The sequence below is a fragment of the Pieris rapae genome, chromosome 12 (genome assembly GCF_905147795.1).
Source record: "Pieris rapae chromosome 12, ilPieRapa1.1, whole genome shotgun sequence".
Classification (NCBI taxonomy): domain Eukaryota; kingdom Metazoa; phylum Arthropoda; class Insecta; order Lepidoptera; family Pieridae; genus Pieris; species Pieris rapae.
The window spans coordinates 9,350,489-9,375,642 of NC_059520.1; the positions used below are offsets into that span (position 1 = coordinate 9,350,489).

A 25,154-nucleotide genomic window follows, 5' to 3' on the forward strand; every position below is an offset into this window, starting at 1 on the left:
ATCCACACAACAATCAACATACAGATATATTTGTCGCCTAAATCATACTTATAAACCTCTTATTTGAAAGAAATATTTAGGGCCTGTTTCACAATGTCCGGATAGGTTCTAACTTATTTAGAACCTATCCGGACTATTTATTACTTATTGGTAGGATAAACAGTATTTTTGCGTTTCACGACTGTCAGATAGCGCTATTTGTCATGAAATGCGAAATATCTTACTAGGAACTTTTATCTTTCGAATAATTTATGTGTTGCATTGCTATTTGGTACTTTATCCATACATTGTGAAACAGGCCCTTAGACTGATTAACTTGTCTATATACATATGTCATCATCATATAAGACGAGTCATATGCGCCCGGCCCATGAAAAATGGAGCAAAATTTTGACGTAATAATTAGGTAACGTACCTTTGACACGTAAAACAAAGAAGAGGCCGAAAACGCCAAAGATGTATTTATTTATTACAGAAATACATACATTATCCTTACAGACTATGCCAATACGATAATATAATATTTAACACATAATATACACATTATCGCTACTGTGAATTCACTCTGCGAACATATAAATATGTTTTTTGTTAGAATATTTATGTTATTTGAAGGATTACGAAATAAATAAATGACGGGTTTTTGTATGCTTATAACGAAAATAATGTCGCCCACAGGTGACGGCATGCTGAAGCACGTAGCGGTGTCACCGCATCGCGCGCGCGCAGACTCCGTCAGCCTCTCGTCTTCCGCGTCCTGCTGCAGCCTCGGCAGCCTTGATCATCGCCACGACTCCGTTGGGGACTTGTCTAATCGCACCGTAAGTACCACCACTAACTGAAAACAGCATCACTTTGTGTTCATTTCCATGTTACATCTAGTATACTCCCGAATGCCGTATTTGATATTACATAACATTTATAAAGAATGACTGACTGTACTCACCGTCGACGATTAAACTTTATAAATGGTTAATTATTAATTAGCATTATTAAGAACGATTTACCAATACAAAGTAAGTAAGTCTAATACTACTCGCGCTACTAAGTATTATTATATGCACGAACACATACAAAACAGTTAAACTGGAAATGGGCCGGTCACATTGCTCGAATTTGTGATGACAGATGTGTCAAAAAGACCCTTTCTTCGAATGGCCCAGTGGGAAGAAGATAGAGAATAAATAGCGGGGTGGGATTGGAAAATTATCGCAAGTAATAGAGACTTGTGAAAGAGTTTTTATATTGGCACAGCGATTAAATCCTTACTAAATAATAAATATTTAGTTATATGGTCACGAGAGTGAAAAGGACAAAACATTCATAGGAACTTTAGTTTGACCTTGGTGAAAGGTTGACCCGCTAATAACAAAGAGAAATAGCACTTATCTATTGCCAAGAACGCATTCAACCAACAAATTACCACCGTAATGGAAATAATCATATATAACGAGAAATACATATTAATTTTCTGTACTTATGGAAATAAGAAACTCGACTGGACCCAGTTAGGAGATTTGGTTGGACATTCTCCAAGTTTTCTTGTCATTTATATCACATACAATACATACACAAAAAAACAACTTAACATTAATCAGTAATTTATAAAAATATTTACAAAAATGTATAAAATTCTATTTTAATAGAGTAAGTATGGAGTTTCTTTCCCATTCTTCTCCACACGAAACTACCTTTGGAATGTCATGTGTGCACTTTTCGAGAAGTAATTTTCGCCTCCTAACGATGTAACAATTTTATAAGATACATGGTTAGCGCAAATTCTCGGCCAACTCTTAGTTTATTAAAAAATATAATCTTGGAACTGATAATTAGTCGTTTAGTAAATAAATAATAATAATATAGCCTTTTATTCAGACCAACTTTTTAGATACACATATAAACATAGATTACATTAAACATAGTATGTATTAGAAAGATAAGAAAAAAAAATAAAAATAGAAAATATACAAATAAAAAAAACTGAAACTAAAAGTATTCTTTTGCTGATCGTATTCGTATTTCTTATTCTTTTGTATTCAAGACAAACAAATATCAATACAAATGTTCTAGTGTCTATGGTCTATGGTTCAGTAAATATTATCTATGGTTGAACTGCGTGTGGTTCTGCAAATACGCTTTCCGCTCTTGCAAAATACTGAGCTATTATGGTTTCCTTGCTTTTAGTACTAATGTTTTTTTAATATACTAGAAATCGTTTCCGTTCAGTAAATTGAAAAGATAATGCTTACGTTTTCAATATCTCGATATTGAAAGGTCTTACTTCTGCTTCCGTTATGAATCCAGGCGAAATTTTGTTTTGGGTCACAAAACTTGATAACAACTGTAATCAATCAAACAGGCAGAAATTTGTCTTTCATGCGGCAACATTGCACAATGTATACACAGATATATATATATATATATAGAAAAGTACTATATATATATATATATATATAGTACTTTTCTATTATATATATATAGAATAAGGATAATCTATTAATTTACAAAACATGGGTGCTATTTATAACTTTAATCATGTATACGACATAAAACCATTTATAACATAAATTTAATTCTCTTTTTCTTGGCAGCATTTTGTTGGCGCACTTAGCCTTAAATTAAAGTTATTTTTTATTGCCCAATTGATCGTCAATTTTTTTAATGAATGCTCGAGTAATATTAGTTATATTTAACAAAATTTCGAATTATTATTGTAACATTAACCTTGCGAACCATTTTAATTACTCACCTTTCTCTGCTCACTTTCGCAGTAATCGCGGGAACTTAATCTTAATGCTTGGGAAATATCTTTGTGAACTTCCTTTTAAAGCTTAAATGTGATATTAATTACATATAACACTCAGTAATAATTATAAATAAATGGGCCAAATGGATAGCCAAAACGGTTTTATTGGTTTAAAATAAATACATAGTAAAAAACAGCGTAATACGAATATAAAATTCCAGACGTGGTAACACGATCGAAAAGATTGAAGTGGAATCGGTCATCCTACACGCATTTGTGATGGCAGATGTGCCAAAAAGGTATTTGGCATATTCCATGGTAAGAAAAAAGGGAAGACGAAGGAAATATAAGACATCGGGGAAAGTTTGGAAAATATTAGCGAAATCAGTGGCGCTTCGACCTCTTTAGGTCTTGGCCTCAGATTTCTGAATCTGTTTCGTGATCATTTTTCATCTAATATGCAAGTAGGTTATCAGGCTCCTGTGTCTGACACAGGTTGTCGACTTTTTGGATCTAAGACATTACGGTTTCCTCACGATATTTTTCCTTCACCGTTCGAGCAAATCTTAAATGCAGACATAACAGAAAGAAATTCCATTAGTGCACAGCCGGGGATCGAACCTACGACCTGAGGTATGAAAGTCGCACGCTGAAGCCACTAGGCTAGAAGCCACTACACTGCTCTGGTTAATTATTAACAGTTAATAATTATTGTTTATTTAATAAACATATAAATACAAAATCTTAAATATATTTACGTTAAATCACTCCATTTTTGTCCCAAAGGTAATGACTACAGGAAGCTGTTGCTATCATTGACAAATATTTGTTCCCGCTATCAGTTATTGAGCGTTAAGCATTTTATGATAAATATTAATCTGGTTATATTCCCACGACTTAGTTATACATTTGTAAAAAAAGCTTGGTCGTTCGTTTTGCGTGCTGCGTTTTTTAGACAAGTTTCAATATCGCTTATTTAAATTCTATACATGTTTTTCAAACTCTTGATACAAGAGTTTACTCACAGCCATCTTCTTTTACATTTACCACGAAGAGTGCTCCGAGAAGTTGTTTGGCTAAATATTATTAGTATAATCTAATCTAATGTATAGATAATAATCAGTAACATCTTAAAATAATTAAGATACCATTTAAAATCTAGAAGTTTAATGTATTAAGTAATAACATTTATTGTTTATTTATAATCATTACAATCAATACAGTATTTATAATTTTCCTGACCTACATAGTAATAATAAAAATTACTAGAAATTAATGATAAGAAATTTTAACAAGTTTAAAAAGTTTGGTATCTGTGACAGTGTACCATTAATGCTGGCAGAATCTCCTCGCTGTATTGTGATAACTATTCATTGCGAAAAGCACCAGCTCTGGGGTCATCGGTACCATGTACCAGTCAACTAAATCTAAAATACATTTTATGGACTTATTTCTCAATATCATCATCATCCCACGCTCTTTCAGAGTCCTTACCGTTCTCTAAAACAATGCTATCTGAACAATTTATCGAAATTAGTAATTCTCATAAATCCATGGATAACTCCAAATTACACGTAATTAATATTTTTTACAATGTGTTACGTCAAACAGTGTTGGCCTAGGTTTCAGCGTGCGACTGTGCTGTGGGACCCCTTTTGTGGTTTGGATTTTTAAACACTTATGTGAAGGAATACATGATAAAACAGGTCTGGCACAGAAGGCTGATAGCCTTTACAATTATTATCTATAAATTTAAATTATCAACTTTTCCAGCTACCCTTTAGATACCCTGCTCCATCGCTCTATTGGTCTGCCCTTGTTTCCAACTGTTCTTTTTAACCATTCGGTTACTATTTTACATTATCTGTACAACGAACTACGTGCCCATACAAAGAAAACTATACTTTATATATTACGGCATGGTAGGAAATTATCTACATTAATTAATAAGGTCATACTGCACATGTGTTGATGAGTATTATGAATTATATCCTCCATAAAGTTTTACTCGTAAAATGTGTAGGCAATTTACATATTAATTGAATTTTTCATGAGTGAGTCTTGGCTTCAACGTATGATTCTCATCCCTGGGGTTGTTTACCAATGGACTCTGCGAATATGACAGTCGCTTGTACGATGAAAGAGTTCCCTGTCCATTGATTTTGTCCAAAAGAAAAAAAATATTTTGGACCTCTCCTCAACCACTGCTATGTTCGAGAATGCACTTGTAAAGATATAGTGTAGTTAATTAAAATTGTATCATGTAGTATATTTACAATATTCTATATAGTAATAATAATCAAAATAAATAATTAAATAGCAATAAATAGAAAATTAAAATAAATTTAAAAAGTTTGGTGCCTATGTATTTTTAACGCTGGCACATGGTTTTCAATTAAGTGTTTTTAAAAGTTCCCTCACGTAAAATATTAACTGTTATTCATTGTTCACATAAACCATAACATTTCCATTCGTAGTAACATTACTAGGCGTTGGCCTAACATGATAACACTGAGGCCGAGCGTTCAAATCACTTGCACTCAGATTTATGTATCTGTAGGTGATTAGCATCCTATGCTTGAGACACGCCGTCGACTTTTTGGTGTAAGACATGTTTTTCTTTATGGTTTGAGCGAATGTGAAATGCGCACATAGAAATACAGTCTATTGGTGCACAGCCGGGGATCGAACCTACGACTTCAAGGATTAGAGTCCCGTTGAAGACCTAGGCCAACACGGCTAGCTGCTACATTATTGGTAATTTGTTTGAATATCTGTGTTATTATTATTAATTTTATCTGAAAATCGATTTATATCATTTTAGTTTATTATGTTATAAGTAGTCTTAATAATAATTTCAAAATTAGAATCAATGAGTTTCAAATGCACAGTAGTTCTCACGATATAATCATTGTTCTAAGATATTTATAATGCTAGGTGAGAGTTTGATTCCCATAACGTGTACGCTTTGACCTTTGCATTTCTCTTATAATATCTAACTACGGCAAAAATTCAGAAGAAAGACTTTGAAAGGAATTTTATTGACTGCATTCGAAGCCCTTGTAAAATCTATTTATTAAATTATAAGTAAGCTTATACTTATACATATTATAAGACAAAACACTAAGACAATACAGAAAGCCAAAACATATTACATAATCAAAAATTCATTACAATAGGCTTTTATTTCAGATACTTTTACATTTAAATACATTTATATTTCTGTCATCTTTTTATGTATCTTGTTCTTTTGGCAAAGGTATTCCATCTTGCAGTACCTGTGCTTCATAATCTTCTTCTTTTGGCACCACTCCAAAGCTGGAGATTGGCCATCAGTCTCTTTAAGTGTATCTTGTCTGTGCCAGATATAGCAACACTTCAGCAGTCTCATTACCCGTCCACTCCCGAAACGAAACCATGACTTATCATACTAACACGCCGTTTCTAGTACCAATTCTAGGCCTAGGTTTTTATGGCACGCCTAACATTTGCAGTAAATTTTCTGTCTGTATTATATTTTTTCTCTTTAAAACGCGCTTTAAGAGATTTGACAAATGTTTTGTATAATAAATATTGTTTACAATTTTGTTATCTTTAACCTAACGTTAAATATTATAGTAATGCCCAAAAATAATAGAGGCAGGTGTGCGTATACAATGACGGAAGTGCTTCCCGCTTTGCGCGTGATTTGAGTGTACAGATGTACTCTACTCGAAAACAGCTGAATCTATGAATACTTCAATTTTTTTAAAGCTAATGGTTCACAAGCTCGAGCAATATAAAACCAAATAGATAAAAATAAATAAATATGTTTATTTTAGAATATAATTCCACGTCATTCAATTTCAATGGGCATCCCTATATACCTATGTACACATCGTACTTATATAGGGATGGCCGAGAGATAAAGCGGGCGTAAAAACTTAGATTAGCTTAAATTATTTTATTTATTCCACTACATTTTTCTATCTTAACAGTTACTACTAATTCGATAGAACTCCAAATTATAAAGAGCGGCTGGTACAAGCACCGATCTCACTTTTAACGGGAAAGATGTCTTAATAAATAAAAATGTATATAAAACATAATTTTAAGCATTACCTGCATAAGATACTAAAATAAAAAAATTCCCATTACAAGACTTGGGCACGCGCAATTGTAATATGTAAAGCACGTATACCTTTGACTCAATGCAAAGGATGAATATTGATTTGAATATCGCGTCATAAATTACAAATTATTAAAACAAAAAATGTTCTTGGTACACAGTTCTATAGGTGATGTGTTTAATTCAAAGGAATCTATTCGTCTATATTACCACCCCTTTAGGAGAGACCACGGATCTTTATTTATTTATTTACCTTTCCTGACATACCTCAAGCTTCATCATGACATTCACCATGTACGCTTCGGTTGTTCAAGTATAACTAAGCAGATTTACTGCAATTTATCCCCCCCCCTTCTTCGTGTCAGTAAATATATAGTATATAATTTTTTTTTTATTGGAATCCTCGAAAATTCGTTTTAACCATAGATAAAAAAGTAAATAATTACTGTTGACGTAATCACCAAAAAATCAAAGACCCCTTCCCCCTCGCCCCTATAGTGCTGGGACTTGACTTGTCCTTTCTTTGAATATGGTCCAGGTATGCACAAAGCCTAATCAATCCAACTTCACCATATTTGAAATTTTATTTATTTATATCATCACGCCCTTTTGGTAGAGACCACGGATATCCACTTGCTATGGTCTTGACATACCTCTCTCGCTTCATCTATTCTTCAAGAGAATTATTGTAGGAAGGAAGAGAATTATTTAGGATTTAGTTTCCGCTCTGAGTTGCTCAGATCCTGCTAATTAAGCCAGCCTAGATCCTTCCAGACGTTCTCTGGGCACTTAGCAAAGCCAACTCACGTGTCAGGTCATTTAAACACGGCCATGGTTGTGTCAGGCAAATATAAGGAAACGCAGTAATATGTATGCCCCATGCCCCATCGGTTACTGTATGTGTGATATATTTATGAAACCGCCACCGTCTAGTATACAAACCTGATTTATGAACTATCTGACAATGATGCGCCGGCGCAACATGACATCACGCAGTGCGTGACGCAATACGTCAACAACAGTTATGTCGATGGACTTATTATGAATGCGACTAGTAGACATAATATGCTACTAGTTAATGCTATGTTATCAATCATGATATACATATGTATAATATATGTAAATGAATACGTAATTTATCTATTTCCAACACATATATTTACAATATTCTTAACTTAAGGGATGAGTATACTCTAACTTTGGATATTGTGAATTCACAGTTAGGTAGTTCGCAAAACAAAGGGAGAAATTGTGAAAGGGAGTGTGAAATAGTTCCAGCCATCAAGATGATATTGGTGAAGTCTTGTATTAATCCGTACTCTCCGAAACGATACAAGCCAAATATTTCATCAGAACACAAACCATAGTACACTTTGTATAAATGTAGAGAGAGAGAATCTTCGAGAAAGCTTTAAGTATATAATTGTATTATTTACAGCAAAACCGTATTATATTAATAAATAAGTGCTATTTACTATGTGTTCTATGTAGGAAGTATTTGTGAAAAAATTAACAAAATTATTAGTATTACTTCTTACATACACTTTAAAATATAATTTGAAAATGGAAACTTCAGACATCCTCTATACGTTTCAAAACAATTGAAACAATAATCAATGGTCTAATTACAGTTCAAGAAACATTTCGTAAGCACAGATAACTTATCTATTAGTATTGTTTTTCTAACGATGCACGATGCAGTGCCACGGGTATAGTGTTTTAAAATTATAATGGAATTGATTCATCGCGTTCAGCGCTGCAAGTTTAAGGTTCGCTGATTAAAGCGCTGAGCAACCAGTGTAATACTCGACAAAGATCTAAGCGTACGGCCAACCAGGCTCCAGAAGATAAACCACTCCTTATATGGAAATTGTATTCGTTTTTACAACAAACTCCCAAGCAAAGGTTCGGATACTTCATGGCGCAGCTGGTTCCACATAGCGGTGCTCAGTTGTGGAACTACGGACGTCCAAATAATAAGGATGGTATTTTGTATTCTGCCTTGACGTCCGATGATGAAACCCAGCTGCATTAGACCGAACGAACGAACGTACGAAATCATATACTTATTATATCCCTGATTGAACTTCAAATAGGGTAGTTCGTGCCAGCCAAACTGATATAATAATTTCTATTGAATTTAATTAAATAAAAAACTAGCAGACTCGGCCAAGCGTTGCTGTGACTAAGGTTTTTGTTGTATTCCATACAGGAGTAAACTATTCAAGGGAAATAAAGGGAATAAACAAATATTTGCAATAAAATAATATTTCAGGTATAAATTGAGATGTTAGCTATCCTATCTTTTAAGTTAGATCAAACTGCACACGGTGTGCAATTTTGATTGACATCGGTTCTGTAGTTTATTATTATTTAGGAGTCCATAGCGGACAAACAACTTGACACGTGATTTATATATATTAAGATATGTATATTTTTTGCCAATCTAATGTTCCTCTATCATTGCTGCAAGTAAACAATATCAGATAACAATATTATGTTACAATTTCTTCTTCAAACAGCTAATAAGTTATTATTACAAAGCCAAAGTTAAATGTAATGTACTGTGACCAAATAGGCCATCAAATGAGCCAATTTTTTAATAAGGAAAAAAATCTTTTAAACAGCTGTTACCCAAATGCTACTTTTGGATATATTGTGAAGAATATTGTAAAAGAGTCTATAAGTAAAACTAATAATCTAATTATATTTATAGGCAATAGAGGGAATTTAAACAAAAAAGAGCTAATTAACTGCTATGAAAAATTATGCTCACTTCATACAAAAAATCTGATTATGTTTACATTCCCTTATAGTAAAAACTTCACTCAACAAGAAAATAATGTAAGACATATTTTAAATCAGACAATGCATACATTTGCTATGTATAATAAAAACTTTACACTAATTGATACCAATAGGTACATAAGTTGTAATAATTACTTTTTGACAAAGGATAGATATAATCTACCTATGTATTTGAAAAGACAGATAGCTGATTCGCTATCATATTTATTGTTTATAACAGCCAAGAATTTGGCTCGACAACCAGCTTCTATTGAGCAGGTTTTAGTTAGTAAGACCTTGGAAGATATTCCAAGACATAGTATTTATAATTTAAATTAGTTACTAAGACAACAGAGAGTCTCTCTGGCAAAGAATTAGTCAGTAAGATAAGTAAATTTAAGAATAATAATAATAAAACTATCAATCTGGTTCACCAAAATATACAAGGCATGAAAAGTAAATTACTAGAAATTGAGTTGTTTTTGAGCAGTGAAAATATTGACATATTGTGTATTTCAGAACACTGGTTAAAGACATGTGAACTTATGTTCAATTTTTGTAATCATCAGATTGGTAGTTCGTTCTGCAGAGGAAATGCAATACGCGGTGGCTCATTAATATTGCTTCATAAAAAATTAAAATTTAAAGAAAGGAAGGACATAGTGAGCCTCTCTGTGGAACGCCTTATTGAAGTATCCTGTGTGGAGCTGGAGCAATTTATCATTGTTAGTTTGTATAGCCCTCCTTCAGCTCAATATGATAGTTTAGAAAAAATATTAGAGCAAGTTCTGTACAAATTGCAAAAATCCAAGAAAAAGTTGGTCGTTAGTGGAGACTTTAATGTAAATTTGCTTGACAACTGTAATTCAAGAAAACGTATGCTTAATCTGTTTAAATCATATAATTTAATTAATAATTTTATTGTACCTACTAGGGTAACAGCCACCACGGCAACATGTATTGACAATATCTATAGTAATATAGTTCCTCTCAACACCTGTATTATCAACAAACTTACATCTGACCACTCTGGTCAATTGTTTGAATTTCAAAATATACTTAAATGTAAAGATCCAAAAAAGACCATATGCACAACACCTGTAACATATGATCGGTTAGACAGATTTAGAAAAAAAATTATATTTAATACGCCATTTTTGCGTAGTAACCAATGCCCTAATAACTTATATAACACATTCTTTGAATCATTTATTGATGAATTCAAAAATGTGTTCACTCCAAAGACTTTTTTGGTCTCGGAGAAACCTACCTTTTGTGACTGGGCACCTCCGGAACTACACAAAAAAAGGCTAAAATTGTATGAATTGTATGATGAAAAACAGTATAATGACAGTGAAGAATTTAAAACTCATGTTAGGACATTTTCAAAAAAATTTAGGCAAGAGTGCAAAATCGCTAAGGCAAAACACTTAAGTAATAAAATAAACAACAGCTCTGATAAGATAAAGGCTACTTGGAAAATTATAAACGAGGAGACTGGAAGAACCTCCAGAAAGGATTCTGAATATAAGATGAACATAAACGGTAAAGTAATTAGTTCTGACCTCGAAGTAGCCTCTGCATTTGAAGAGTTTTTTACTAATATTCCACTAGATACAACCAGCGTTCTGAATTCTTCGCCTTCAGCCGCCCTTTTATTATTGCAACAGAATGTTCCTGTATGCAATCGTGAGTTTATATTTAGCCGCATTAGCTGCAATGATATTATAAAAACATTTAAACAGCTAAAAATTAAAAAAACTAAAGATCTTTGGGGTGTATCTGTTTTCATTGTACAATCAGTAATCGATGCTATCAGTTCAGAGTTGGCTATAATATTTAATGAATGTATAGATTGTGGAGTCTTTCCAGACCAGATGAAGTTTAGTAAAATCACACCGTTATTCAAAACGGGCAGCACTTCTGACCCCACAAATTTTAGACCCATATCTGTGCTGCCTGCATTGAGTAAAATTTTTGAAAAAATTATTCTAGATCAATTACTGATACATTTTAATAATAATAAACTTATGCATAGCCAGCAGTATGGTTTTACAAGAGGTCGCTCTACAGCCGATGCTGGCCTTAAATTAATTTCCGAGATTTTAAATGCTTGGGAAAATTCTCATGATGCCATTGGAGTTTTTTGCGATTTATCAAAGGCTTTTGACTGTGTCCATCACGAAATCCTTATCAAAAAACTTCAACACTATGGCATTGGCAAAAAAGCGCTAAATCTTATGGAATCATACCTGAGCGATAGAATTCAGAAGGTAAATGTAAATGGAGCTATATCACAGGGATCGTCTGTTACGATGGGCGTACCGCAGGGCTCCATACTTGGTCCCTTCTTATTCCTCGTCTATATAAATGACCTACCATTTCTTGTAAAGGAGCTTCACGAGATAGTACTGTTTGCTGATGACACTTCGCTTTTATTTAAAGTGAAACGACGAAATCCATCACTTGAGAATGTAAATAGTGCCATCTCCAGTGTGGTTCACTGGTTTAGTACAAATAATCTTAAGTTAAACGAGAAGAAGACAAAATGTATTAAATTTGAAACTACAAATGTAAAAAGTAGTCCTTCTCAAATAATAATTAAAGACGAGGAAATAGACTTTGTTGATAGTGCGGTGTTCTTGGGAATTACCTTAGATAGTAAACTCCAGTGGGGCCAACACATAGAAGGTCTTTCGAATAGGCTAAGTTCTGCAGCGTTCGCAGTGAAAAAGATACGCGATCTTACGGATGAGAATACAGCAAAGCTCGTTTATTTCAGCTATTTTCATAGTATCATGTCATATGGTGTTATTTTGTGGGGTAATGCCGCTGACATTAGTTCGATATTTGTAGTGCAAAAACGGGCTATAAGAGCGATCTGTGGGTTGTCCCCACGGGAGTCAGTCCGAAATAAGTTTAAGGAATTAAATATTTTAACTTTGGCAAGTCAATACATTTATGAGAATATTTTGTATGTGCGGAAAAATATAGATATCTTTAAAAAGAATAGTAGCTTCCATAATTATAGTACTCGTAATAAAGACAAAATTAGCGCACCAACCACAAGGCTGCATAAAACGAGTAATTCTTTCCAATGCAATTGCATACGTTTTTTCAACAAAATCCCTAGTGAGATACAAATATTGTCAATAAAAAAATTTAAATCGTACACTAAAGTAAAACTGCTTGCTAAGGCCTATTATAATATAAATGAATACTTAAACGATCATAGTGCTTGGATATGAATTGCTTCAGTATAAATAGGTAACGCGACAGAATCTCTCGGCTGCATTTTCAGACTATGGGGCGATCGTCGACATCTACGACTTTTTTTAAATGTAAAGTGGGAACAAACCGTGATTCATGTGGTATCAAATTATTTCAGTATAATTAGTATTATTACTATTTTCTTGTGTAGCCAAGTGCACATTTCAAGGATCGTCATGCTCACTCAAATGTCATTGCTTGTGGCGGCGTCCATGCGTCGGGTTGTCTCTCTCCCTAAAATATGGCGAGGGGGCCAATGGCTGGCCATGCGTCATACTCGTGAACGGGTGCTACTTGTGGTGACTGGTCGTACTTGAATTCGTGTTTGCGGTGATATTAGTTGTTTATACTACGTCTTTGCGTGTTGTTCTCACGAGTACGTAAGTGCGTGCTCCTATTTCACCATGCCTCCTGCTGATAGAGGACAAATCTTTGTTTTTAATCTTTTTTTATTTTTTATTCTTTATTACTCAATATGTCATATGGAACATGGTGTAGTGGTTGCAGCTCCTTACAAGCATTGTGTAAAAAAAACTTGGCGATTAAAAAGAGTGGCGGAGAGTTTATTGCCAGTTCTTCTCTTCCGTTCTACGCCCTTGATTTGAGAACTGGCAGTAAATGTAAAATTAAATTCATTTAATATTTCTTTTTTTGACGTTCATAAGTGTACATTGTTACCTACACGAATAAATAAATTTTGAATTTGAATTTGAATTTGAAGTGTTTGTATTATCATGTAGGCGATAGTTAACCCAGATGAACTTAGGTTCTAAATGCATATATGTACAAGATGACGTGCACTTAATACAATTGACATCAAAATATAAATAACACAGAGTATCTTGGGCCGTGAGGTATTATAATTACACTTGAGTTATTTATTTACTATATACTATCCTTAAAGGATTAAAGTAAAATAAATATTTCATTATGAAATTAAGTATAGGTACCTTACAGTGGCGAAGGGTGAAATTTTGGCAGAGGGAAGCCGGTCCAAAAAAATATATAAATAATAAAAATATAAAATACAACAAACGAAATTATCACGCACCAGTGGTATAGGAACACATGTCACATACTAAAAATAATCTATTTTCAACCAAACGAAATGGAACGCGAAAATATGCCAAAATAAAAAGAATATGACTTGCGAAGGATTTCATTATAACGCTAATTCTTTTTAATTTTGTCGTGTTTTCTTTCTCCCGTGCCGTGGTTCAATAACAATAATTTCTTTGTCTCTTTCTAATAGAGGAGAGGAGAGAACTGCAAGCCGGTCGCGATCAGCCTTATCTTTCTTTAAATTTTACGTACAGTTAGCGAGCATTAGAAAGAGATGGTTTGACACGCTCTGTCTCTTTTCGCCTCATAGTAAAACGTTGGCCGAGATAAGCTGTAATTCGTCGAGTTACCTTTAATGTAATTTAGGTACGAAAAATTGACGCGCTGATTAATTTACGACTATAAAATGAAATGTGATACTTAGGGTATTGCTAAGAATTACTATTGCTATTGTAAATCGCGCAGGCATTTAATTAATAATACTTTGTTAATGAAATAGAATGTAAATACTTTTGTATGAATATGGAACTGATTTTTGAAAGGTAACCCGGTGGGAATCGGCTTGTATGGACTCTTCGCCACTGGTACCTTATAATCTGATTAGACTTAGGTCATATTATTAAAATCATTCTCTCAGTAAATCTTAATGAACGACTCTGAGTACGTCATAGGTTTGCAAATTTAGTTGTTATGCTTCTGCGAATAATTCTATAAATACAATATATCCTTAATTACGACATTTGTGTCACTCATGGTCGCATCTACGCAATATTGATAATCTTCGACCCTCGGCTTCGTTTGAAAGTAAAACTAGGGATGGGTGAGGTCGATAACTTTTACGATAAATATTTTTTTTTAATTTAATTTATTAACACTTCGTTGCATTACATAAAAATAAAAGAATTTTTCATAAAAGAAAAAAATATTAAACATAATTTAATGAAAAGCAACTGGCGACCTTATCGCTTTCGAGCGATTTCTTGCAGGCAACCACTGTGAGTAAGGGAAAAAAAAAACAAGCAAGAAGTGTAAAAATACATATTACAAATACAATAAGAAGTTATTTGATATTTATTAAGTATTTATCTAGATCTCTTTAAAAAGCGTATCTAGGTATACGGATATCGCTGGAACAGCTCCAAGTCTTCGATTGGCAAGTGGTGAACGGCAGCGTTCTCTATTCTGTGGTCTCTTGGTCTGTGCATTCTCTTACTACAATAAAAAATGAACTAAAAGCATTGGTTTTTACTAATGAATGGTATTTGATATCTGTAATATATAATTTGAACATATTGTGATAAATCCAGTTTGATAATCAAATGACTTTAATTTCAAGTGTGTGAAATTATCAATTTAATCATGACATCCGGCGTAAAGAGACAAAAATTAAAAGCTGATTTTGCTGCTTATAATTCTGTTCTCAATATCCTGATCCAGTTAATTTTTCTCATGATGAATACCTTCCTGTATAACTTTCACTGCGATTGAGTCACTTTAATTACACTATATATGATTGTTTGTCCAAGCTATTTTACGTCAATACTGTTTAATTTTACACAATTCAAATTTAGAACGATCGATATTATTAATAAAAATGTTTATCGATAACGCATACACATCCCGCTGGTCACAGTATGCGCCCAACCAAAGGGCTTGGGCCCTATATTCTGTGGTCAATTTAGATCAATGAGTGTTTCCATCTGAACAGGAAGTCACAATGTGGCGCCCGGATATCCACATGTCATTGTTTTCAGTCTCACTATTTATTTTTAAATTTTTTTGTTCCGATTTTGACTATAGCTGTTGTAATTTCTGAGATTATTTAAAACACATATGCCCGTTTTTTAGTAAAACTTAAATCTAGTTTTAAGAGCTGTTTTAATATTAAGTATTATTCGCCTATTTGAATTATGACGTGGAGATTTATTTATTCACAAAAATATAAACAATACTCTTTACCAATACGATTATGAATAATGAAATAAAAATATATATGTATGTATTAAAATACAGAATATTATAAAATACACAATATCGCTGCTGTGAACTCACTGTGTGGACATATAAAGATGTCAATAGTTGTTAAGGGGGATTTTTTTAGTTGTTGTTGTTGTTAGTGGGGGTAATATGTGTATCGCAAAGAAATTTGAAATCGCCTTTGTAAAAAGAAACCGAGGTCTTCAAGAACGCTTGGATTATTGGGTTGCTCACCAGCCCTGCAAGACTTTTAAGGTCCAATTTGCTCCAGGAATGAGATGTTTTTTCCACACTAACCATTGTCTCGTCAATACAATGCTGTTGAATAGGTATTTGCAATAATGTCAGCTATGTAGGAAATATAAAACATAAAGGTTAATAATGTTATTACACATACTTTACGATATATGACGCGAAACAGATCTGTTTAATGACCGTATCCATGTCTTCAGGCGTAAGATGCTGCAGCCATTGTTGTTCTGTCACCAATCATAACATTTGCAAAGTCGAAATTTAATAAAATCGAAATTTCATATTTGTATTCCTTAATCTAGTTTATTGTCTTTTGTTTTTATTATACAGTCTATTTTCTCATTGCATTTTTTTATATGTTGTGCACACTTGTCATTGATGCACATTTTTTGTATGTCGTGTTCTCTGTAGGTGTTTGGTGTGTTTCGTTAGTGTTTCTTTTTAAAATATAATATATTTCTTATAAAAACATTTATGTAGCATCTTGGTACCAGTACGTTATAAATAGGGGTAAGGTTACAAAAATTCCCACTTCACATTTCCTTTATAATAGTGTATTGAGCAATCCTACCAATATTCAGCCAAGTGGGAATTTTCATAACCTTGGATGTCTAAATTGACCGGACTACTGAGAAGGTTCCAATAAACTCATTTGCAGGGTGGTTGCAGCGTTCCATTTTTAAAAGTTACGTTTAATCTATGGCTGACTTTTTACTTCCTGTTCCGGCTTTCTACACGTGAACTCTTTTTTTAAATTAAAAATATTTTCTGTACTCGTAATGTGAATGTTCTTGTGAATGAATTGAAATCGATTATTTTATTAGTTCATACATAATTTTTCAAGTCTATCAATAGAGATTTATGTATATGTATATTTCTGTGTTTTCCACATGCAGGCACAAAAGATAGATAGAAATTAAGACATTACGGATTTCCTTGTGTATTTACCAGAAAATTCACGTCACATGCGACCTTGCCCCACAGCTTTCAAATCCGCCTTCTGCAATGGCGCTAGCATATGAATTCCTTACAAATTGTTTTGATTTTTCAAATAAAACAACTAGAAATTATTTATTTTCTAATGATCAATTTATAATTATGTATTTTAAGAATATTGTAAATACTGTTGTGTGCAGGAAATAAAATTAATAGAAATTAACATTATTATTCAAATTCAAAAATCATTTATACACATAAGGTAACATAATATACACTTATGAACGTCAAAAAAGAAGTATACATTAAATGCTTATAATGTTACATTTACTGCCAGTTCAAAAATCAAGGGCGTAGAACGGAAGAGAAAGGTAACGAAAGAGAACGTAAGAGAAGATTATGAAAAGTCTGTGCATCAGATTTCTGTATTAGTTCCAGATAATTTTTAATAGGCAAGTAGTTGATCTACCTAATGTTTTTTTGGATCTAAGATTTCCTTTTGCCAGTGTTAATGCACATATAAAAAGAAAGTCTATTTGTACACAACTAGGGATCGAACCCCAGTAATTAGAGTCGCACGCTGCCACTGGGAAGCCACTGGGCCAATTATTTATATATTGAAGAAATAAAATTATTGCATTTAAATTGAATATTTATTTTCCTTTAAACAATTTTCCAAGCTTTTTAAAAACGTACTTAGTGAACGTTTTAGTCTTCGTCGCCAATTGTTTGATTTTTGAGGCAAGATCCGAAAAAACATTTTTGCGTCGCTTCGTACGCCGTGTCCAATGTTGACAGTGATATCCATCAGCTATGTAATAAAATTGCGCTGAAAAAAAAAATTAATACCAATTCAACTCAAGTCATTTATTTATTTACAACAGTCTACCAACATTCCGTAACTATGTTTTGCAGGTTCTTAAATCTAAAGTGGTTTAAGTTTTAATTTTGTTTGTTTATTACTGTTCATTTTATCTTGTTTAGTTATTATTTATATTATTAGTTATTATTAATAATTTGTATTTGCTTTATTTTTATTTTTGTTTATTTTGTGGTCGTTTCTTCAGTTTTGTAATTAAATTTGTGAACTCATATTTTCTTGTATTTTTTAGGCATACACGTTGTTTTAGAATATATATATATACTAGCGGATCCGACAGACGTTGTCCTGTCTACACGTCTTTAATTTCAAAATTTCAATTTTTAATAAGCCATTTTGATGAAAATTATTATTCAAATGTTATGACAATATCTAACGATCCAGCACATGGTCACACACGATATAACACAATGATAACAAAACTTTTTTTAAATTTCGGGACAGACTAAAATTAAAATTCGAATATTATTTAAAATTTGACACTGCGATGGTCGGATCCATTGTAAAACATTCCAAAATCAACAACAACTAATAAATTGAAAATTAATTGAAAAAACATTGTCCAGCGGACAAAATTGTGAATCTAAACCATTCCCAGATCCCCTTGAACACACACAAAAAATTTCGTCTAAATCGGTCCAGTCGTTTAGGAGGAGTTCAGTCACATACACACGCACACAAGAAATATATATATTAAGATAAATTTATTTAGGTACAATTTCTACAATTATGCATATCAAAGTTACGCCATGTGTTCATTATTCTACCAGGACGCCTTGTTCTGAGAAGAAAGGACATCCCTACTCATCGGCAAAGAAGACAGAGGGTGTAGGCGGAGAGAAAAGGCTGGGAAAAAAAGTCATTACTCTTTTAAAATAGCAAATCATCAAACAACACTTATTTTAAAACAAATATCACAAATCACTTAGACTATGTCTGTCTGACACCTGTCTAGCACTAGTCTCCTTTTATCAACTAGGTAATTGTTGTTGAAGCTAGTATATATTTATATAATAAAGGGTAAGCAAAGATACAGAAATGTTATATAGAACACGGGGCAAACTAAGCAAGGGCAGAAAGAAAGAAACGTGATAAGCCTTAAGACACTCACACTACCCAGAAGGCACAAGCAGAAGCCGGACAAAGGACCCTTAGTCGAACTGGATTGGAAATACTTGGGAGGTTCCACATTTAATAACTTACTGTGTTCTTTATCCTTCCGCTGGCAGTTATTATACATCATCTCACAAATGCTGTGAAATGCTTCAAAGTAATAATACTCAAGATTGTACGCGCATACTTGATGATGCTGGCTCCTGTGATTATATAAAACTTTAGGCGTACCTATATGTATTAACTTAACTAATGAATTAGACAATTTAACAACAAAAAAAAATTAAATACATAATTATGTAGGAATAAAGAAAATAATAGAGTTGCTAAAAATGTCCAACGAGTTATCGTGACAGTAATATTGTAAATTCGACACAATCTGTTATCAGAACCATTAATCAATGTGCACAGGCTTAACATATCTGTTATATGTTAGTACACACTAAACTTGTGTCGATTAGATTTCCATGACTTAGCACTTACATAGATCTTGAGCATCGTATATAATCAGCATAGCAGTCAGTGTGAATGCTTTTCAAGTGTGGAGGCAGCTCATCATAGTTGACACCCTCGAATATGAACACAGGCTTGTCCACCTCATGAGAACTGTTTGTGAGACGCGGGAAGTTTGCTGACTTTTTGGTTGTTGTCTCTGTCTTTTTACCTTGACCGTGTATGAAGGATACTGGAACATTTAATTATTTATCACCTTCTAGCCAATAAGAGACGCTCGGGAGCTTCTGTGAACAGTGTTAGTTATAAGATTTAGGAATTTAAGTTTAATTTTTTAATGTTTGTATGTAGGTTAGTTGGTGTGGGTAATATAATGGAATTCTATCGCATTAGTTGTAACTGTTAAGATAGGAAAATTTACTGGAAATAAATAAATAACAATAAATAAATAACAAACGTTCAGAGGAAACTATAAAAGAAAAAAATACATAAAATAGTGGCGCTCAATACTTCTGGGCCCCACATTTCTGTGTGTTTCATGATCTTTTGTCACTCTAAGAGGCAAGTAGGTGAGTTTCCCGTGCCTGACACACGCCGTCGACTTTTTGGATTGGCAAGCCGGTTTCCTCAAGTTTTCCTTTACCGTTCGAGCGAATGTTAAATGCGCACGTAGGGTCCATTGTTGCACAGCCGGGCGGGGATTGAACCCACGACCTCAACGATGAGAGTCGCACGCTAAACCCACTATTCCAACACTGCTTTTACTGACTGACTCTATTCATTAGAATAATAAAAATGACTTACAGAAAAAAAGGATCTGTATTGTAATTATCAATACGTTTTCAGCCATCTTAGAGGCGATATTGAATGCGAAGATTTAATGGAAACAAGACAAATGCAATTAACTGATAAGCGTTATCATTAAACGGACAAGTGCTTTAGTATCGTGAAAAGGAAATTTCAAACACAAGTGTCCCCAGTTTTTTGTGTAAAGGTTAAACTAGTAGTAATAGTGTTTGTGGGGGGGAATGTATGAAAGACGAAACGACTACTGACCCATCCTGGCAAAGGTGCTTTCAAGTATTAGTAAAACGGTACGTTACCACCCAGTGCCTCATTAAACCTACAAGTTGCCATTTATGTTGACAAAAGTATGGGAAAGTGGAAAATAATATTAACAATAACGCATAATTCAACCCCCACCCCGCATCTTAACATTTTACCCAAACCCCCTCCCCCAAACTTGGTTACGTAATATTGAACGCTCTCTAAGTATTATTATTAATTAATAAAACGGTGAATATCTTGAGGAACATTACCCACTCCATGGCCTTCGAAACGAGATGCTTCCAGGCTATCCTCCAATTCATTCCACCGGCCCTAGTACCGCTAAAAACGATAACAGTGTTCTGTATTTTTAATTTAACGCATTAATTAAAAACAACTCTAAAATTGTAAAGTCAAGTTCATAGAAAAGATATGTCATAACCGGACTCTTTGATCCCACAATCGATATTCCGGGAATTATCTCCGAGGCGCCTTTAACGTTGTTAATTTTAATAAAGATTCTTTGTCGACCAATTATCAGTAGGAATTCAAAAATGTTGGGATGAAAGGGCTTTGTTTCTATTCATCGTTATGCTTTTAAGAAAATGTTTTGACAACTAAATAACTGAATTGTAATTATTATGACATATCATAATATGAAATCGACATGCCTATTTTTATATCACTGATTGTGCTGATTTGATTTTGAAAATTATGACGTCTATTAAAGGTTCTTCAAACTTCAGAGAATGTTGAACAAATAAGACAATGTCTAAATTTTGTTTGTAAATATAATACTCTGAAATCCAATTAATTAAATTTATAACCACTAAAGCAATTTATTAAAAAAAAGACAGTCAAAAGGGTACAGAAGTCACCGTGTTTCTCTTTAGTTTTCACTCCATTTAACGAACTCAAAGACGCAAAGTTAACAACTACACGTGCGAAATGCAGTTTGCATATGTTTCGCCTTTCAGGTCAAGACAAACCACATGGGATGTTCTGTTAATTGGCGGCCAGTTTTAAATGCAAAAGGAATTTGTACGGTTAATTATAAACACACGTGGAGTTAAGTAAAGGCCGGCAACGCACTTGCAAGATATAAAAAATATAAATATAAATATAAAAAATAAATCGTCTTCAATTATATCCAATTGTTACTCTAGAGTTTTTAAAAGCAAGCGGATTCTATCAGCGTCTCAGTCTGCGCAGATAAAAGCATTCTGTATTAGATAACCGGTATTCCACTACAAACCCGAAGACATCTTTAAAATAACGCTTAAATTTTTGATCCCATCATGATTTCGAGACAAATCTAATCAGTTATTTCATTCACGATCTGTATTCATAAATGTATCTCATTAATTAAGACGCATAACCGACGTTTTTGTATGGGTGATACAGTTATTTGTAGCGTTAACGTCCCAACGCTACAGTGGACAAGTTCAAAAAGTGCTGTATACACAAAAAATAGGCTACATTCAAAGTTTAACGAGAGTCCCGACAATACGATGCCGTGTCAGGTATTTATAGAAATCAAGCGATTTATATCAAATACTTGTTACGACAGTTCATAAATCCAGTTAAAAGGTAATAAATAACCTGACACCGCCTTAGTTAGAGCAGTGGCGTAACCATAATTATATTTATTACTCTTACATAATGTGTTCACAATATAAAAATTGACATGACATGAGTGTGTTTATCACTGAACTTCTATTAAACGGCTGGACCGATTTGAATGATTTTGAATGCGTTTCTGTGTCGCCCTGGATGGTCTGAACGGTCCCGTCTTCAAATGGAATCGAGAATGATTTTTGTATGTAAGACGTGTGTATGTATTTAAGACATTGTAAGAGAGGTAATGTTAAGAAATAATGCAATTCGTTTGATTGTGGTTGGTCAGTCACAGAAAAATTACCCGTCTTTTGACCAAATAAACAGAACGCGCCATAATTTCGTCTTGTTTGTTCTCTCACCCTTTAGGTTTGAATAAAGAACCCGGGCGGTAGTTTTCTAAGAACAAAACGTGACGTAGACCCAAAACCCGTTGTTTATTATTACTAGCAACCCATAACTTTTTACTACTGGCATAAAAGATAATCATAGACAATCTCTTGAAACGTCCCTGTATCCTGTCCACCTGGCAACTTGAGCACGTGCGCGTCTGTTTGAGTTTTTTGCCGCGTTTTTCTGGTTCTATTTTTAAATACTTGTGGATAATCTGTAGTAAATTAAATTGTAAGGTTTAATAAATGTCCTACTAATAATGGATGTCTTTATTTTATATACTTATTTTGATTTGCGTTACCTTGATAACGTAATTACTCTTCTTACACATAAAACTAAGTTCTATAACGCCTCCTTTATGTATGTATATCCTGCTTTGGAACTCCTTACCACTTTATATCAGACGAACTCAGTCTATAAATGTATACTAAAAATCTTCTTTTTGATCATACATCTTCTGCCTTGGATTAGCTTTTACATTTTTGTTTTACTTTACTTTAGTGTGTTTAGTTTAGGTGTAGTAGTTGCAGCTCCTTACAAATTGTGTAAAAAAAACTTGGCAAATAAAAGGGGTGGTGGAGATTTTATTGCCAGTTCTTCTCTTCCGTTCTACGCCCTTGATTTAAGAACTGGCAGTAAATGTAAAATTAGATTCATTTAATATTTCTTTTTTTGACGTTCATACATATGTTCAGTCATTATGTTACCTATATGAATAAATGAATTTTGACTTTGAATGCAATAATAGAAAACTAATTTTATTTTGCGTTTTTATGTTCTCATTATATGCCTAGATGAATCAAGTTACTGCATTTATCATTAAAGATTTTTAAGATCATTAATTTACTGATTTAAAAGCTGTAGTTAGGACGTTTTAGAATTAATAACGTTTACTTTTTTATAGTTTTGAAACATCTGTCATAACAAGTGGGTATGCGTTTGATGTTAAGTGTTAAGCATTTGTTTTTCAAGGACGGGTGGTAATAAAACAAAAATAATTTAAAGATAATTACCAATTGTACTATAACACAGAAATAAAAACCAAACTAGTATAGCAAGATACACATATAAAAGGTGGACTTTAAAGACTTAGTATGGAAAGGATCAAGAGGAAGAAAAAGAGGGCGCCCCAAGAAAAGGTGGATTGAAGAAATAGAAGTGGTTACAGGAAGGAATGGAGAAAGAAAGCCATGGACAGAGTCAGTTGGAAAAAGCTGGAGGAGGCCATACCCGCGAAGGGATTCCGATCGACGGTACCAAATTTAGCTAAGATACAGGATATATAACAGGATAAATAAATTAATATATATATAATATACAAAATATAAGCTGTATATTATCTTTTTTGTCACAATTGGAAATAAAACGGGCTTAATTATTACTACCAATTGTAGTTTATATTAAATCCAGTTATTTTACTGATATAACATTTTTACGCCACTCTTAATTTCAATTTGATTTATTTATTTCATCTTTGCTCTCCAACATCACACATATTACACGGAAGACAATTAGATACATATTTCATCACAGTTTCATTTTAAATTAATAATTCTTCCAGACTAGACAGTGTTTTAAAAGAATATTTGAACTGAACCTTTAAACCTTAACCTTATCTTGTATTTATTTACTTGTCTCTCACTCCCAAGATGGGGCATAGGGCATCCTTTCCGGCTCTCTTTCCCTCATCTGCCGTACGACGCCATTGCTTAGCGCGCTTCCACTTTCCAAATTTCGTAATTAACATAAACTATCAAATAATCCATAATTCATTTCCGATTAAGATGAAAAGATAGGAAATGTATCAAATGATTGGGTACAGATCGCTCTCCCGGATGCACAAATTAACTCTTTTCTATAAAAAGATTACTAAAGGTCGACATAATTTCCCGTTTCCTAACTTCCTCGTCACACCTCATTCGTCCAATTTAGGGCGTCCTGTTATTTAGAAAAATATACGACAACGTATATTTTTATACAGTCGCATTTGGACCTTTGTGCGCAATCAAACTCGAAATATATATATCTGAATCAGTTTCCCTTTTGTGACATGTCCCCTTAGACTACCTAAAATTATATACCCCCCTGCCCACGTAACATATATTATATATGTATAAATTAATTGAACAGATTGAAGAAATTAAAGGATAGGTTTTAGGAAGAAATCATTGAATATTGTCCAAATTGCCACGTTGTGTTAAATCCAGCTGGTTTCAATTTCCGCTCTAAATAATCAAAGGGGGGGCCCTTTGGGACATGGGCTGCCATAACACTATACAATTATAATCTTTATATTAAGAACAATTATAATACTTTCAATACAAAATATTATGCAAATCGGTTTACCTAAAATAATGCTTAACTAATGAATCTGATCTCTGTCCGATTTTCTTAATTATCATTGACCCATAAAAATCGTTATTCGTGCGTCAATTTTATCTTAACTAACAGATTATTTAAGCTGTGATTGTATAATCTATATTCTATAACAATTCTATGATTTATAATAGAAA

At 33.2% G+C, this 25,154-nt stretch overlaps 1 protein-coding gene across 1 annotated transcript in view; it reads left to right on the plus strand.

The window, feature by feature from the left end:
* LOC110997842 overlaps nt 1-25,154 on the plus strand; it is a 54,632-nt gene that overhangs the window by 20,533 nt on the left and 8,945 nt on the right. Inside the window, exon 2 of the mRNA XM_022266189.2 lies at nt 679-821. Coding sequence (XP_022121881.2) covers nt 687-821 — 135 coding nt within the window. The 5' untranslated portion in view covers nt 679-686. The remainder of the gene's footprint in view (nt 1-678; nt 822-25,154) is intronic.